General features: G+C 39.8%; 2 protein-coding genes across 2 annotated transcripts in view; one reads left to right on the forward strand and one right to left on the reverse strand.

The window, feature by feature from the left end:
• The window catches only part of eipr1 (EARP complex and GARP complex interacting protein 1), a 69,020-nt gene extending 65,059 nt beyond the window's left edge, over positions 1-3,961 (reverse strand). The window contains exons 1-2 of the mRNA XM_053336290.1: positions 3,788-3,961; positions 3,188-3,271 (exon numbers count right to left, since the gene is read on the reverse strand). Coding sequence (XP_053192265.1) covers positions 3,188-3,271; positions 3,788-3,829 — 126 coding nt within the window. The 5' untranslated portion in view covers positions 3,830-3,961. The remainder of the gene's footprint in view (positions 1-3,187; positions 3,272-3,787) is intronic.
• Positions 3,962-4,150: 189 nt separating this feature from the next.
• Positions 4,151-16,248, forward strand: part of trappc12 (trafficking protein particle complex subunit 12) — a 37,795-nt gene continuing 25,697 nt past the window's right edge. The window contains exons 1-3 of the mRNA XM_053336287.1: positions 4,151-4,191; positions 5,024-6,349; positions 8,037-8,153. Coding sequence (XP_053192262.1) covers positions 5,033-6,349; positions 8,037-8,153 — 1,434 coding nt within the window. The 5' untranslated portion in view covers positions 4,151-4,191; positions 5,024-5,032. The remainder of the gene's footprint in view (positions 4,192-5,023; positions 6,350-8,036; positions 8,154-16,248) is intronic.

The raw sequence follows: 16,248 nt of genomic DNA on the forward strand, positions 1-16,248 counted from the left end.
ATTTTGCACTATTCGCTACCATTTTTAGACAAAACAATTCATTAATTACAGGCTGCAACTACTGATTATTTTGATGAATGATTAATTTTCCAGTATATATATATTTTTCAATTACTCATATGGTAAGAAAAAAAAAATGTTGTACTGCTTGTTCTGTCCCAGTAAGATATATTCACTTAAGAATGATATGAATCAGAGAAAATCCTCATATTTTAAAGGCTGGAAGCAGAAAAATTGTTGGCAATACATTTTCAAGTAATGGTGTCAAATATCATTGTTTAGTATTGAATTCAATAATCTAAAGAAGCCTTGTATTCAGCACAGACACATACACACCACAATAACAAAGACCAAAACCCTGATGCTAAAATAGAAAAGGAACTAAGCACACTCAATAAAATATATTATAATATTAAATTATAATATTGAATAGCAACCTTGCTACACAAGGTTTGAAAAACTGTCTGTAAAGATTACACTTGTCAGTTATGTTCTTTAGCTTTTTAATACGGTGTCAGGGTTTTTCATTTCTTTACATATTCAGACACTTGTCGGTCAATACAAATCTACTTCTAATGCCTTTTGTCTCTTATGCACAAATGTCAGCCCTACTTTGCCTTCATAAATCCCCATGGTTCATATGTTGCTTTCCCATGAATCTTCAGTCTACATGTATTCCTTGAAAAAGAAATGGTGAAAATAAAGTAAGTACTGGTACTGGTTCTTCCCACAGACCAAAAATGACCAACTTATGTTAATTGGTCACTCTAAAATTGCCCGTAGGTGGAAATGTGAATGGTTGTTTGTCTAGGCTATGTTAGCCCTGTGATTGACTGGTGACCTGCCCAGCTGTCACCCAATGACAGCTGGAATTGGCTCCAGCCTGCCCTGCGACCCTCTAGAGATTAAGCGGTATGGAAAATGAATGGATGAAAGAGATTGGTTTACATGTAAAATATTGATTTTGTTTACTAATTGTTCTTTAAATAAATGTTGGTGAATAAATGTAAATGTTTTATCTCTAAATTTAAGAGTATGTTTTTGCCTCAAGGTACATTTTCGTCACTAGGGGTGTAGAAACGTTCTTTTAGAAGTACAGACAAGAAGGTAAAGAAATGTACCAATATTCGTACTCTGCTAGGGTACAGCTGGAGCAACAAAGCCTTGTACCCATTTAGGTACAATCCTGAGCTTTAAGTTCTGTGTGTGTATAGCTCACCCTCTCCACACTCAAGATGAACATGATTGTCTTAGAAAACTCTTAAATCTAGACTTTATTGAGTAATATTGTATCATATAAACCCCTTGGTTCTAGCTACTGACTTTATATTGTTCATTTAGTCATATGATTATTTATGTTATGACTAACCCTAACCCTAAGTTTTTCAGTGTCTTCCATTCTAGAAGGAGAGAGAACTGGAAAAAAGAGAAAAACAAAACAAAACTGGACTTTTCAGATTATGTCTGGAGTTTGTGTACTGCATTGTGTGTCTAGTAGACATGGTACAGGATGTAATGTGTGGAAGAAATTGAGCATTTCGATATCAATAAAAGGATAATTACAAAAAAAAAGAAAACTCTTAAATCTGACAACAATGATATCTACTGACTAAATTCTAGGTCTAACATTGAGGTCTGAGGTTTTAAGGCTCAAATTCAAATGATGAACTTCTCCAAACTTTCTTTAGGTCAATAATAATCAGGAGATGTTTTATAACTCAACTCTGAATGTTCATGAAGATTTTGGCATAATGACAGCCTGTATTATGCTCTCCTCCAGAACCTTAAGGATCATCTTTGACTCTCATTTGAATTTTAAAATTGAAAAACAGTGTGAGGGGTTATTGGTTATTTGACCGTACTCTGAACATTTAACTGATATTTAAAACAAGTCTGTTTGACTCCTGACTCCCAACTTATTTTGTGGGGTCAAACTACAATTCTGAACTTTCTGTAAATATTGTATTATTTTAGTAAATTGTTCATTCTATTAATGATAGATGTTTTCAGTTTTTCACATGGTATGATATTGTCTTAGGGCTGGGCAATATATTGAAATTATATCGATATTGTGATATGAGACTAGATATCGTCTTAGTTTTTGGATATCGTAATATTGCGATATGTCATCAGAGTTGTCTTTTCCTGGTTTTAAAGCTGCATTACAGTAAAATATGTCATTTTCTGAACTTACCAGAGTGTACTAGCTGTTCTGTTATTTACTTTTTACCCACTTTTTTGTTATATCCGCATTACTGATGATTATTTATCAGAGATTTCATAGTGTAAATATTTTGTGAAAGCATCGACAGTCATCTCTACAATATCGTTGTAATATCGATAGAGGTATCTTGTCTAAAATATTGTGATATTTGATTTTGTCCATATCACCCAGCCATATATTGTCTTGTCCATTATTATACTGACAGGAGTAGACAGCTATATATTTATACAACACTTCATTTCCATTATTTCATTAAGTTAAATAGATAAAAATTGCATGGAGACATAAACTACCATTACGAACTACAAGACTAAGAATAAGGGTTTGTCCTAGTTGCCTTTCCAACCAGCTTTAAAGTCCCCTTCCACTCAAAAATGCACTACTTCAGTTGAATTTGAGCTTCACTGTCTTTTCTCACATTTATCTGCTGAAGAGGGAAAGTATAAGATTGTGTGCATACAAGCAGGATTTCAAGACATCACAACTAGTTTGGAGTCAATTGTGATCAAGTGCACAAGTTACACAAGAGTGATGTGTAAACTTGAAGTTGTAGTAGTAGTTAAATAGGAGACATCTTGTATCCAGCAAGATAACTTTTTAAATAAAAATAGCTCCATATGCATAGATCAGGAATTTTTCAGTGCAAATTTCAGAATATTTTACATGGTAAGTGTACATTTATCAGACACAAAGTATTATATGTAACTATGTTTATGTGTCTGGTGGGATCTTAAAAGATTTCTACATCCAGTATATTCTTGTCCACAGTTAAAATGACTGAGCCAAGCAGATGCAGCATCATGTACCTCTGAGGGGTTATCAAATATTTTAGTACAACCCATTAAAAACTACTGCAGTAGATATACATTGCAAAGAGACACAAACCCCCCCTATATGACCTGAACACATAGGAATAGGAGAAACTGTACATTTTGAATGACCTTTCTTTTTCTTTTTTCTCACCTGGTTGTCAAACTTCAGAGACTGTGTGCCCACGAGAAAACGGATGGCATCGGTTTCAGCTGTCTGGGCAGTGAGTGCTCGTGCCTGCAAAGTGGATACAAGGAAACATGACAACATATGTTCAATTTATTGAGCAGAAAATAACACTTTCTACAATAGGCTATTGCAAAGACCTGATAAAGAAATGCTGTAATATACATCTATCACAACTTATTCAACAGACTAGACTAACAGCTACACTTTTAGAATATAATAGCAAACACTAGAAAGCAATAGCAAATAGTATTTCTTTGTAAAACACTTAGGTAAATAGTAATGACAGTGCAGCAGCATTCAACACCTATTTATGTGAACTGTAAACAGGATATAAATAGTAGTAGTGAGCTGAGATCCATATTAAATGGTGAAAAACAAACAAAACATATAGTAGGTGGTTGTGTATATACAGCCTATTCAGATACATAATAGTGGAATGTATTGGACATATATTTTTGACTTAAAATACAATAAATATGTATAATGTGTAGGTTCAGTGGGTATTATAGTGTTTTCAGGGTGTTGCACAGTGTCTGAATTAAATGTCAAACAGGGTGAACGTACCTGAAATTCTAGTCCATAAATGACAGGAGCGTCGTCCTCCATTTTAACAGTCCGGTGTCAGAGTTGTTCTTTCTTATAATTCCAAAAAAAGCGTCACCTCACGATGAAAACACTTCAAATGTATATATTGTGGACACGTACTGCCCAAAACACAACAGTCAGTCAGTCAGTCAGTCAGTGCAGCACTTCCGCGATTTTAAAATTCTACTTAATAGACAGTCAAGTCTAGAACACGTAAACGTCGTCGTGCAACGTTGTGTGCGCTTTTAAAAGTGCGTAGAATCCTGTCGAGAATACCGTAAGCCTCGGTGGCGTGAAATTTGTCAGCTGCGGAGTGCCGTAGTTTTCTCTGTGTCCGTGTAGCCGTGCATGCGCAGTAGAGTTGTATCTGTCGTTGCAGTAAGGTAAGGAAACATAATCGTGTGTGTGTACTCTCCACTTTATCACTTGTTGTCTGTCATTGTGTTGTGATGAAGGTAGTTTGGTAGTGTTGTGCGCCTTTTAAAGTATGAGCTGCCATTAGCGAAGCATTGAATTTGACACTTATAATCGGTTGCTCGGCTCACCCACAGTAGCTAGCCCGGCTAAAGTAGCATTAGCTGAGTAGCGGTGTTAGTGACGGCAGGTGTTGAAAACACGAACACCTAGCTGCTTAGGTGTCCTCTTAAAAGCAGAAGATAGTATTTAAGTTGGTAGTGCAGTTATATCCTTTCTTAGGATTTTATATTGTTATTCTCAATCGGAAAGTGACCCATAATTCAACCAGTTAACCTATAATGCTGTCAAACCCCTCATTAGACGCTAGCTGCTCTGTTTATTTATATGGTGAATGCTTCATGTTGGCGACACTGTTTGGTTTACATAATGTTTACAAAAAGGAGCAGACGAATACTGTATTAAACAGTCAATCAAAGATAATGTAATGCTTTTAAGCTTTTTGACAGCTGCTGTCACCATGACAAACACTGACGCATTTGACTGAAAGTCACCAGTTAACACGGTCACTCGTTAAACCATAACACCGGTACCAAATGGCAGCTGTCCTTCATTTAACCCAAGTAATGGCTCTTTCTTTACTGTGACAGCATGAAGAGCATGAAGAAGCTGTGATACAAGAAGTACAGTTTACTTACAATAACAGATTGTGACCCGAGAAAGCTACGCACACATTTACATGAATGTTATTATTTCATTTGAATAGTAATACCATGTAAATGTTGTGTTTTCATTGTCCAGAGCAGTAAGATGGATAGTGAGGAGGCTCCTGCTCAACGGCCGGTCACCTTGGATATCGCAGTGGAGGATGTAACTAAGGGAGCTCTGTCCCCAGACCATCCGGAGGCAACCACCAGTCAGACCCCTTCCAGAGACCTGCCCCAGGAAGACAGCATCGACCTGGGTGGCGAGTTCGCCACACCCCAGGAGGACAGCAGCGCCACGCCCTCTGAGAGCCTGATGGACAAGCTCAACGACCAAATGATGGAGAGTGTCATGATCTCCGACTCGCCTAATAACAGCGAGGAGGACGACGTGGCTCCCATCGACTCCATTCTGGACGGGGTCGAAGAAGAGGAGGATGCAGGAGATGCCGTGAGCGACAAGGGAGAACAAAGTGAGATAGGACTGAATACGACTGAGATTAAAGTTTCAACGGAGGAACAGAAGGAAAAAGACCCTGAGCCCAAAGTTGAAGAGGACGGAAAGGAGGGGGCCGACACACTAGAGGAAGTTACAGCAATTGTTTCGCCTCAGGGTGACACACAGAGCCCAGATGATGTTATAAGTGAGGAAACAGCACCATCCAAAGAGACAAGCCCAAAAGAGCCCGTGCCGGTGTGTACCATATTCAGCCAGGCCAACCAGCCCAAGTCTCTGGTGCCTGACGGCTTCCAGCCCACACTCATCAAGTCCCCCAGCTTTAGCATGGGCAGTGGAGGGGGGCACGACGAAGCAGTGACCCCCAGCAAGCTGACTGCTCCGCTAGTGTGCCAGCCCAGCCCCAGCCTCAGCAAGTTCTTCACTGACAACGGACAGACAAATCCTGCCTCCGACTTCTTTGACTCCTTTACCGTCCCCTCCAATTTTATCTCCGTTTCTAACCCCAACGCAGAGATCCCTCCCGGCGCCAGCCCAGCACCTATAGCCACCACCCCCGAGCGCCAACTCTCTTCCACCTCCTCCTCCCTCTCCACCCCTGGAGGACCTTTGGACTCTAGTGCTCCTACACCTAGCTCAGTGTTCCCCACTCCCACCGAATCAACCGCCAATTCCCAACCTCCTCCACCCCAAATAACCCCAGCTCCAACTCAACCCCCGGCCCCGGCTCCAGCTCCAGCCCCTCAGCCGCAGCCTTTCAACCAGCTCCAGGCTGTGTTCTCAGGCAGCGACGACCCATTCGCAACAGCGCTGAGCCTGAGCGAGGTGGACAGGCGCCATGACGCCTGGCTGCCGTCTGAGGAGACCAGGAAGGTGTTGATCTCTGTGGCCACCCAGCAGTACAGCACAGCATACGTAGAGAGCAGCAGGCTCACCATGCCTGGCCTCAAGTTTGACAACCTGCAGGTAGGACAGCACTGTGTCATTCAAAACTGTACAAATGGTCCAGATGTTTGTTGGTTTTTTCTCAAGCTGAAACAATTAGTCAATTCATTGATTAGGCCATCAGAAAATTAACTGGCAACAATTTGAATAATTGATTAATCATGTAATATATCTTTTTTAAAGCCATGAACAATTCTCAAGTGTTATTTCTGTTTTTCTCACTCTCATCTGTGATAGCATATAGAATATTTTGGGGTTTTGGACTGTACAACATACAATACAAAATATTTAGAATGTCACTTGTGAATCTAGAAAATTGTGATGGCAATTTTGGGGCATTTTCACCATTCTCTAACCTTTTATAAACCAAATATGAATCGAGAAAAGAATCAACATATTGATCAACAAAGACAATAATTGTTAGTTGCAGTTCTACATTTTTCCAAGGCTGATCAATAACTTAATATAATTGGAAATTATAAATTATAAACTGAAATGATGATATTAAGGCATTGTAATATAAATAGCTAAAACACCTTATATCATAATTTTAAATATATAATTTTTAACCTGCACCCTATTTTTTTTTAAGGTCTAAGTGACTAATGGGGCCATGGGGACAGTTTTTGTTTTGAAACTAGTCAAATACTTAGTGACAACACTTAAGCCAGCAGCTGAAAAACAGGCTGCAATGTAATCCTTTGGGGTAATTGCACCCATCAAAGTACACCCACCAAAAGTGCTTGTATTGTATTTGCCACTGACAGGCTCAGATTGTTAAAGTGTCTGACAATGAAAGTAAACACAGGAACTAGCCATCTGTAGCGTATATAAATATAAATAAAATCCAAATTGGGAATAATGTATACCACATATCCTCTAATAAAGGACACTTGTTAGGGCTGTGCAACATGACGAAAATGTGCATTTCATTATCAGGATATAGAATGACCTATATGGGCATATGAGTGTTTGCTCTTATCGCACAGCCCTAATGGTGGTCAATTAAAAGCCAGGTCTCTTATAATGGCCTGAGGCTTGGTTAACACAAACAGACGGGGTAAAAAACAAGGGTGGATAAAGTCCTGGTGCCTGTTATATAATGTGTATTCTAGTTAAGCATATATAGTAGTTAATGTTACTAGTTACTACTGGATGTAACTCCATTTCTATGAGTGCATGTATAGCCCTTTAGCTGAGACACAGAGATGGAGAGATATTGTTTAAATGCCTCATGAGCATAGGTAACTGGGGTAACTTGGTTAAACTGGCAAACATAGTCATACTAAGTAGATCACTGGTAATGCTGTATAGAAAATTTAACAGAACAAACAGAAGCAGAACAGAAAACAAGCAAACTTCATACTAAAATATGAGCAAATACACTCATCAAACAGAGGGAAATATAATTAAAGGCCTCTCTCTAATATACAGTAAGCCTACTTCTAATAAAGGCCTGGGCCACTATTAGAGGAAATAATGGAAAACAAGAAAACATGATTTTTCGACAAATTTTAATCAGTTAAATGATTAAAATATAGGTAGAATATTTGACAGTTGAATAAGAAAAACACTGCATCAAAACTTTATTGAAATAATAAATCCTTTAAAAAAAAAAAAATTAAAAGTAAGAAACGGTAAAATGATGAAATATACTGGTACAGTTCTGTTGTGCATTACTCAGTATCTGTGTGTGTTTTTGCTGCAGGGCGACGCTGTAAAAGACCTGATGCTGCGTTTCTTGGGTGAGCAGGCAGCCATGAAACGTCAGGTCCTCAACGCCAACTCCGTGGAGCAGTCCTTCACGGGCCTCAAACAGCTCATCGTAAGTCACCCGCTGCACTTTTTTCTCTCTCTCGGTTGACTAATTTGTAAATGTTGTTTTCCGAGGGTCACACCACCATTCACTGCTTAACGATATCCTGAACATCTGTTGGGACAGTTGGGTTATTTTTTACATATTTTTGGATTCTGATTCCTGCTCGCATTACCTCACTTTTCTGAAGGTAAATGACAAAAATCACTGGTAGGTTACTGGTCGTCTCGGCGGCTCGTCTGACCTTTCGGCAGTCATCCCGCACAGTCAGTGACTCTAATGAAACTGTCGGCTCGGGCCTCAGATGACTTAAAAGCAGTGAATCGCATTTGTCTCGTTATTCTTCACACACCTCCCCGATTCCTCCCGCTTGGCATAAAAACTCAGGTCTTCCTATGTGACCTCGCAACTCTCACCTCACCCCCCCCACTACCCTAGCCATCTATCTATCCATCCATCTCTCTCTAGCTCATTTTCTGACCCACAAATGACCCTGAGAGACAGTTGTTATTTAAAACATATGCGCAGCAGCAGCAGACAGTGTGATGGAGAGAAGAGGGATGGAGGGGAAAGTGGAAGGGAGGGAGGGGTGGAGTGGAGAGATGGAGAGGTGGAGATCCACTTGGCTCACAAGTTCTTTTCTCCTGCTGTGCCCATGTATTATGCATGGGACTGCTGTGCATATTTCAAGGGCCTTCTGGACTCGGTGTATACACACACACACACACACACACACACACACACACACGATGGTACTTTCAGCTTGCAGTCAATTACAATATATGGTGGAGGTGTGTGTGTGCGTGTTTGTGTGTGTGTGTGTCTGTGTGTGTGTGTGTAAGAGGATCAGAAGCTGTCTGCCAATTGGTGTGGGTGGCTCCCTGGAGCAAGAGGCAAAAGACAGGAGAGAGACGGTGAGCCAGAGAGGTAACACAGGCCTACAGCAGAGATGTCAAGAAATGACAAGCAAAGTAAGAGAAAGCAGTGTTATGTGAGTGAGATATGAAGGGGCTTCACCTGGCCCCAAAGCACACAGACACACACACACACACACACACACACAGGGCCACACACTTTACTTAGGAATAGTTTGTCCAGCTACAGGTCAGAATCTCTAGACACCTCCCCATTAGATTTTTTGGATGATTTGTAGCTAATTAATATGAAAGTCATCCTCTTCTGAATCGCAGGGTGACTTAAAAAAGAAGCCCATTTTCACAAATAGTCAAATATTAATACTTAGTCCTGTCTCAATGCCCAGTTTTGTAGTTACAAGTCAGTTAAAAAGAGATGTAACGATAAAAAATTCATGAGTGAGGCAGGATTCTGTGTCACAGGACGACCGCGCTACACATCTTGATGCTACTCTACTCTCTTTTTTTTTGTCGAGTCATTCAGAGAGCCTCAGTGTCCCGCTTTGTTCTCCACCAAGTTGTTCTTAAAAAGTCAAACTTTCAATCAAATTGTGAAGAGTTTCACATGAATTACCTGAACTGTCTCGTGTCAACACCGGAACCCCGCTGCAGCTGCATGCAGGTTTAATATGGTTAGCTTTAGCTACTAGTAGCTGCTACTACCTATAGCATGCTAATTTTCTGTTATTCAACTAATTGATAAAACCTTCAGTACTAATTTTTTACCACATTTTCAGCAGAAACAAGTAGTGAACACAACACAAAGTAGAGATTTCACACATGCTGTCCTAAATGAATCATTAACATCTAGTTCACATGTGCATGGTTATGGAGTAAAGGCTAAATGCAAAGATCAATCTCTTGATTTCAGGAATCAATACTGGATCATGGTGATTAATCAAAAATCCAGTACTCAGTTGTACTTTGTTTTTAGTAAACGTTAGCATGCTAAGATGCTTAAATAAGACTGCAAACGCGCTAAATGTTCTAACTGCTACACATCAGCATGTTAACATTTTCATTCTCACTCTGTATCATTGTTGCATGTTATTGCTACCATGACTGTAGACTCTTAAGGCTCATCCACACCAAGAACTATAACCATAAAAATGTTAGCATCCACACTTATGAAGCCTAAAAGATTTACTAATTTTGTCTTTTTTCCCACATTATAATGGTAACAAAGTTTACAGCATCCTTGTATAATAAAGAGAGACAAACATATCTAAAGAAATGACCTCTGGGAGTCATTCTGCTCTAGTTCACATTGGAGCGCAGCTGCATTAAAATAAGTAAATATAAATAAATAAAGTCATCAGTCAGTTTCTATAATTAAGAAGATATTTGCAGGTTTTGAAGTTTTACTGTGAATGTCAGGCTGGTGCAGATTTTGTCGGAGATCAATGTTTCTATCATTCAACAAATCGCTCTGAAAGTGATCCCAACGATATCATTCACCAATGTTGTTATGGTTACAGTTGTGATGTGGACTCTACCATCCACTTGCGTTAGAACGATTTTTAAAACTATACATTTATAGTAATAGTTCTTGGTGTAAACAGACCTTTACTCTTGTTTGCTTACATGTAAGTCCTCTGAAGCACTTGATTACTGTTAAGTGGATCGATATTTTAATTGAATGTAGTCAAACCAATTAATAAACACACACATAAATACACAGTGTCTAATATCTCATTCTAAATGGCATTACAAATATCTAGAAACATCTTAGACTTGCCTTGATGAATGTCTAGACACCGTAACATTAGTACAGCGTGATGTCCCTCCCCATGACATCACCAAAGGCTTTTTTCTTTCCTTTTTTTTTTTTTTTTTTTAAGAGCAGGAAAACCTGTATAATGCGAAACATGTGATCCTTGACAGAAAAAAAAATCCTCTTTTCACTCGCCTCTTCTTCTCCGGGGAGCTCAAGAGTCACACAGATTCAGCGTCTCGTTCAACAACACTTTAATAAAGCAGATGATTGGCGACTCGCTCAGGGGCCTCCAGCTGAAGGACAGCTTCTCCACTCCCTCCCCATTTCCCACCGCCGCCGCCGCTGCAGCCGAGCCGAGCCGACAAATCCTGCTCCCTAATGATGAGGAGCAAGGCATTGGTCTTGATCAGAGCACCCCCACCACCCCCCTCCTCCCTCCCGCTGACATAATAATCATCGACTGAGTCACTCCCACTGACGAATGGATCAGACACCATCTGCCTTCTCCATCTACTACCATCTACTCTGCATTTCACATGATTTACTTCCCAATAAATTATGAAATCTCCAAACTTCTCTAAGATCAAACAAACTCGTGGATCAAAGCTGTCGTTAGGTGATGTCGCTCGCTAAGCTGGGGAGGGGAGGCTGAAATTGAGAAAATGGGACAAACACACACACACACACACACACACACACACACACACACACACACACACTCTCTCTCTCTTTCTCTCCATCTCTCTTATTCATAAACACACATACACACACATAGAGAGAAGTGGAAATGTCAGTAAGCTTGTGGCCATTAAAAGTGTAGCCAGCTGAAGCTCGACGCTCCTCAAGACTTCTGATCAATCACTCCGAATCTGCTCCAGCTGATCTGTTTTCCTTTCACATGTGAGTAAATGTGTGTGTGTGTGCGGAGTTGTATTTACATGTCAGGGCTATCAGGCACGTGTGTATTCTCTGTTTTGTCTTTGTCGTCAGCTGTGATCATCCTTTGCGTGTTGCCTTTTTTGCACGGATGAAGTGAAGTAGTAGTCGCCCCACAGAGCTTTATTCTACCATGTGGCATCATTCTGCGTGTGTGTGTGTGTGTGTGTGTGTGTGCGTGTGTTGCTGAACTCTGCTATGAGCTGGCAGAATGAGTCATGCTGCAGAGCCAGAGTGTGACTGCACCCACTGCCACTGCACAAACTCTCCTCTCTTCATACATGCACCCTATACACACACACATACACACACACTCAATGCACTCACATCAGCAGAGCCTTCAGAAGAAGAGTCTCTCTCTTTCTCTTTGTCTCTTTGTATGTGTCTCTCTCATCATTCTGTGTATATGGATATTCACCAGCGAGTACCCATCAGGCACTCTGTAGGAGAGCTGCCATTACACACATAGAAACACTCTCAGCTCTGCTTTCTGATGAATCTTCATGATCCACTGCTGAGGAGGACTCAGTCTTTGAAAATATGTTTATCACAGCACCATGACTTCTGCTTTTATTTCTTAATTCATTCTGCCTGTAAAAGGAAAAAAAACAACTAATGCGTATTGTCATCACGTTATAATATAGTCCTTTCACATTAACTACTTTTATTGTCATTTAAAGATCATTTTATACCACTGATACCTGCTTAACAGATCCTACTCACATCCTAGTTTGACTTTTGGTCTCTCTAACTGGTACCAGAGTGAGAGTAAGTGATAACATGGAAAACTAGGATGACCACCAAAGAATGTATTGCTGCATATAGTTAGGACAGTTTCTAATCAAAGCTTTGTTGAACTCTCTCTTTGTCATTCCCAGTGAACAAAATGAGACCATTGTTCACTCATGGTCCAGGTTTTCCCCATCACTTTCCATACACTGGCTGGATCAGTTTGTTCTTTAAAAATTTCAGTTGTTTGATAAATTTTACATTGACTCATTTTTTTTGTTCTAAGAGACACAGCGTGTGTCTGAATAGTGTTCAGTTTACCCTCTGGAGGAAATGTTGAAACAGAATTTAAGCTTGTACAACACAATATGGTATAAATATTGAAGACGTTTTTTTTTGTTTTTTTTAAAGGATCATTCCCATTTAACTTGGCTCTTGGTATGTTTGGCAATTGGTAGTTTTGCTCATTGTGCTCGCAATGGTCATCTGGGAACATGTTAGCTAGTGGCCCGAGTTTTTGAGTCGATACTGATATTAGAAAGTTAAAAAATATCAGATATTGAAATATTCGCTGATAATCATACATATACTTAAACACACATCTTTTACAGTGATAGCTCAAGTGTGGTTATCAAACACTTGTGACAAAGATATGTAATGGAGAAATGATATTTTACAGTTTAACAATAAACTTTATTTTATAAAATGACATCAGTTTGCTGAAACAGTAAACTTCACTTGGAATTTAATTATTAGAAATAGGGTTAGGGTTAGGAAAAATAAAAAATACAGAACAGAAAAAAGATCAACGTATATATTTAACTTTAATTAAGAAAAAGAACCAAATATACATAAAATGCTACCTATATAACTTTTATATACATATCAGACGTCATATACTCCGATATCGATATATTGTAGTGTCCAATATCGACCATTAATATCAGCTGACTTATATATCGGTCCGGCTCTAATGTAAACATTATAAAAAAGTAGTTGTACAGTAAAATTAGTTCCAAACACGCTGATCTATTGTCCCTACTGGAGTTGCACAGTGAGATATTATTACCAATAAATTGGGTGCATTCCGCTTCAGTTGTATCTCCAAGCTAGTGCTTAAATAATATCACTAACCTGTTGGGTTTTAGACAACCTGTCTGATTGTCTGATTTTTGAGTTTTGTCCCCTTAAAGGTGCAGTGTGTAGGATTTAGCGACATCTAGTGTTGAAGTTGCAGATTACAACAAACTGAATACCCCTCCCTCCCTTGCCTCTCTCCTTCCAAATGTGAAGAAGAAACTACTTTGGCCATAAAAGTCATGAAAAACATGAAAAAGTCCCTCTCTAGAGCCAGTGTTTGGTTTGTCCATTCTGGGCTACTGTAGAAACATGGCGGGCTCTGTGGAAGAGGACCCGCTCCCTATGTAGATATAAAGCCTCAATCTAAGCTAACAAAAACACAACAATTCTCATTTTCAGGTAATTGTACCTTAATTAAAACATACTTATGAATATTATCCTCCATTTCTGCCAAATCTGTTCCGCCACTACATTCTACACACTGCAACTTTAAGACTTGATTGTAGAGGTGCTATGTTACATTTCAGCTGTTTATTGTAATAAACCACAATTATCCTTTAAGTGCTCCTATTCAATTCAACATAATTGTCATTATACTTGCGTACAACGAAACATAGTCTTGTCATTATAAGATTGTGCAGTCTGTTAACAGTATTAACCTAAAACATACACAAAAATGAGCTTAGTTGACCAAGTTAGTGCAGAATTATTCAAGGTAATTTCACTGTTTTAAACATTGTAGACATCTGGGGGCATAGTACATTAATGTGCAGGTTTTTCAGTGGGGAACAGTCTGTAGCAGGGCTGAGTAGAGTCTCTGATGATGAAATAGAGTCTTTTCAGACAGGGTTGGAGGTAGATGTCATGAATGGATGCTACCTGGGCAGTTTTAACAACCTGCTGCAAGGTCCTGCAGAGCTGCTGCTGCTGGTGGAGTAGTGAGCCCTCTTCATCCTCCTCCTCTGGAAGTAGAGACATTGCCGCGCCTTCTTAATCAAAGGAGAAGTGTTCAGGGACCAATAATACACACGCCACTTATCTGGAGTAGTATACTGACTGACTGTGTGTCCTCTGGAGGAAATGTTGAAATTGAAATTTTAAACTTGCAGAGCGCAGCGGGTAAAAATGTTAAATATACATTTTCTTGTTCTTTTAAATAACACATTTTAGGCAAAAAAAGGGATATTGTGGTTGTCTGTACTGTGAGCTGAGTTTGTTACTTCCTTTGTCTTCCACTGACCTCTGTCTCCTCTCTTGTCCCTGCCGTGGTGTGGTCAGCAGTGGGCTAGTCTCTGGCTCAGCACCACCCCAGGCTGGCCTCATCTGTCTCTCTCATTAGCCCCCTTCTCTTCTCCTCTCCCTCTCTCCCTCCTTCTCCTTCATCTCTGTCTCTTCCCTCTGTACTACCCACCAGAGACTCCAACCTCTCTTTCCTCCCACAGTGTGATGCCGTCTGGGCTGGGGGCCAGTATGAGTGTGTGTGCTGTACAGGAGAGACCCACCTTGGCTGGGTCAGACAGACACACCCCCCATAATCACTGCAACGACCCAGCTGCTGCATCGCACTTTGATATCATTGCTGTAACCTTTACTTGTCATTATCGTAACCTTTTTACATAGCTGTCATTTCCACCACCAGTTCCATTCCCGAGCTGAGGTGTAGGTAAATGCACCGTCAGCTTTTGTGGAGCTGAAGGGCATGTTTGAACCTTTTGTGGTCGTTGTTTTCACCTTGCTCTGTTTGCGTTGGCTGCAGCCATATGTTCAGACCTATTGGAAAAGTGTAGAGCCTGTTGGTCTGCCAGCTTAAAGGATCATTCCGGTTTATTACAACTTTTTTTTGTACTTTTTACCATCTCTCTCCTATCCATGATTATAACACTGGTCTTATTAACAGAGCCCGAGCCTGTGTTATAAACACACCTGTATTAAAATTATCTTGGTTATATGTTTAAACTCTCCTAGGGCAGTGTGTGGCCAGGCAGGCTGCCATTGAACCTGCAAGGTAAAGTAGCTTTCTACTAATCATACAGTCTAGGAGAGAGTTCAATCACGCTCCATTCATAAATCCTAGACTTAAGGGGACTCATTGCTTCTTACCACAACACGATTTTGAAGTGTTTTCCATGTTCGTCAGTTGTCCGTCCATTCGGTGGACACATAGTCAGACTAACACTCAGATTTCTATATATATTTTAAAAAAATATATATATAATGGCACTTACACTGCATATGTAGCTTTTGTGTGACAATTGCAGGTGAAATTACTCCACCACAACAGCCCCACATAGCCAAATATGTCATTTACGTTGTGATCTATTCAAAAGACTAATGTAAAAAGGGTCCATCATGTTATTAGCTAATATTTCAGACTCCACCTTTTTGGTCAGAAACGGTCAGAAAACAAGGACATTATTTACCTCATATATTTGTTCTATATTTATTTAGTCTATTTGAGTTGCATTCATTTAAAAAATAAATGACTAAAGTAAATTAAAACTATACTTATGGCACCTGTAAAAAGTACATCACTTATTCCACTGGCAACACCAATCCCTACCAGCACATGACAATTCACACTTCATTCAGAAACACACTATTATGACGGCACTAGTATGTGCCAGATCAGTGTTTCTCACAGTTTCTGAAACTCCCTCCAATCTACACCTTGATGAGGTCTTAATCGGGGGATTGGGTTCAGTATGTCTCGTAACTTTACGAAACCCAC

Source organism: Scomber japonicus, chromosome 16 (genome assembly GCF_027409825.1).
Source record: "Scomber japonicus isolate fScoJap1 chromosome 16, fScoJap1.pri, whole genome shotgun sequence".
NCBI lineage: Eukaryota > Metazoa > Chordata > Actinopteri > Scombriformes > Scombridae > Scomber > Scomber japonicus.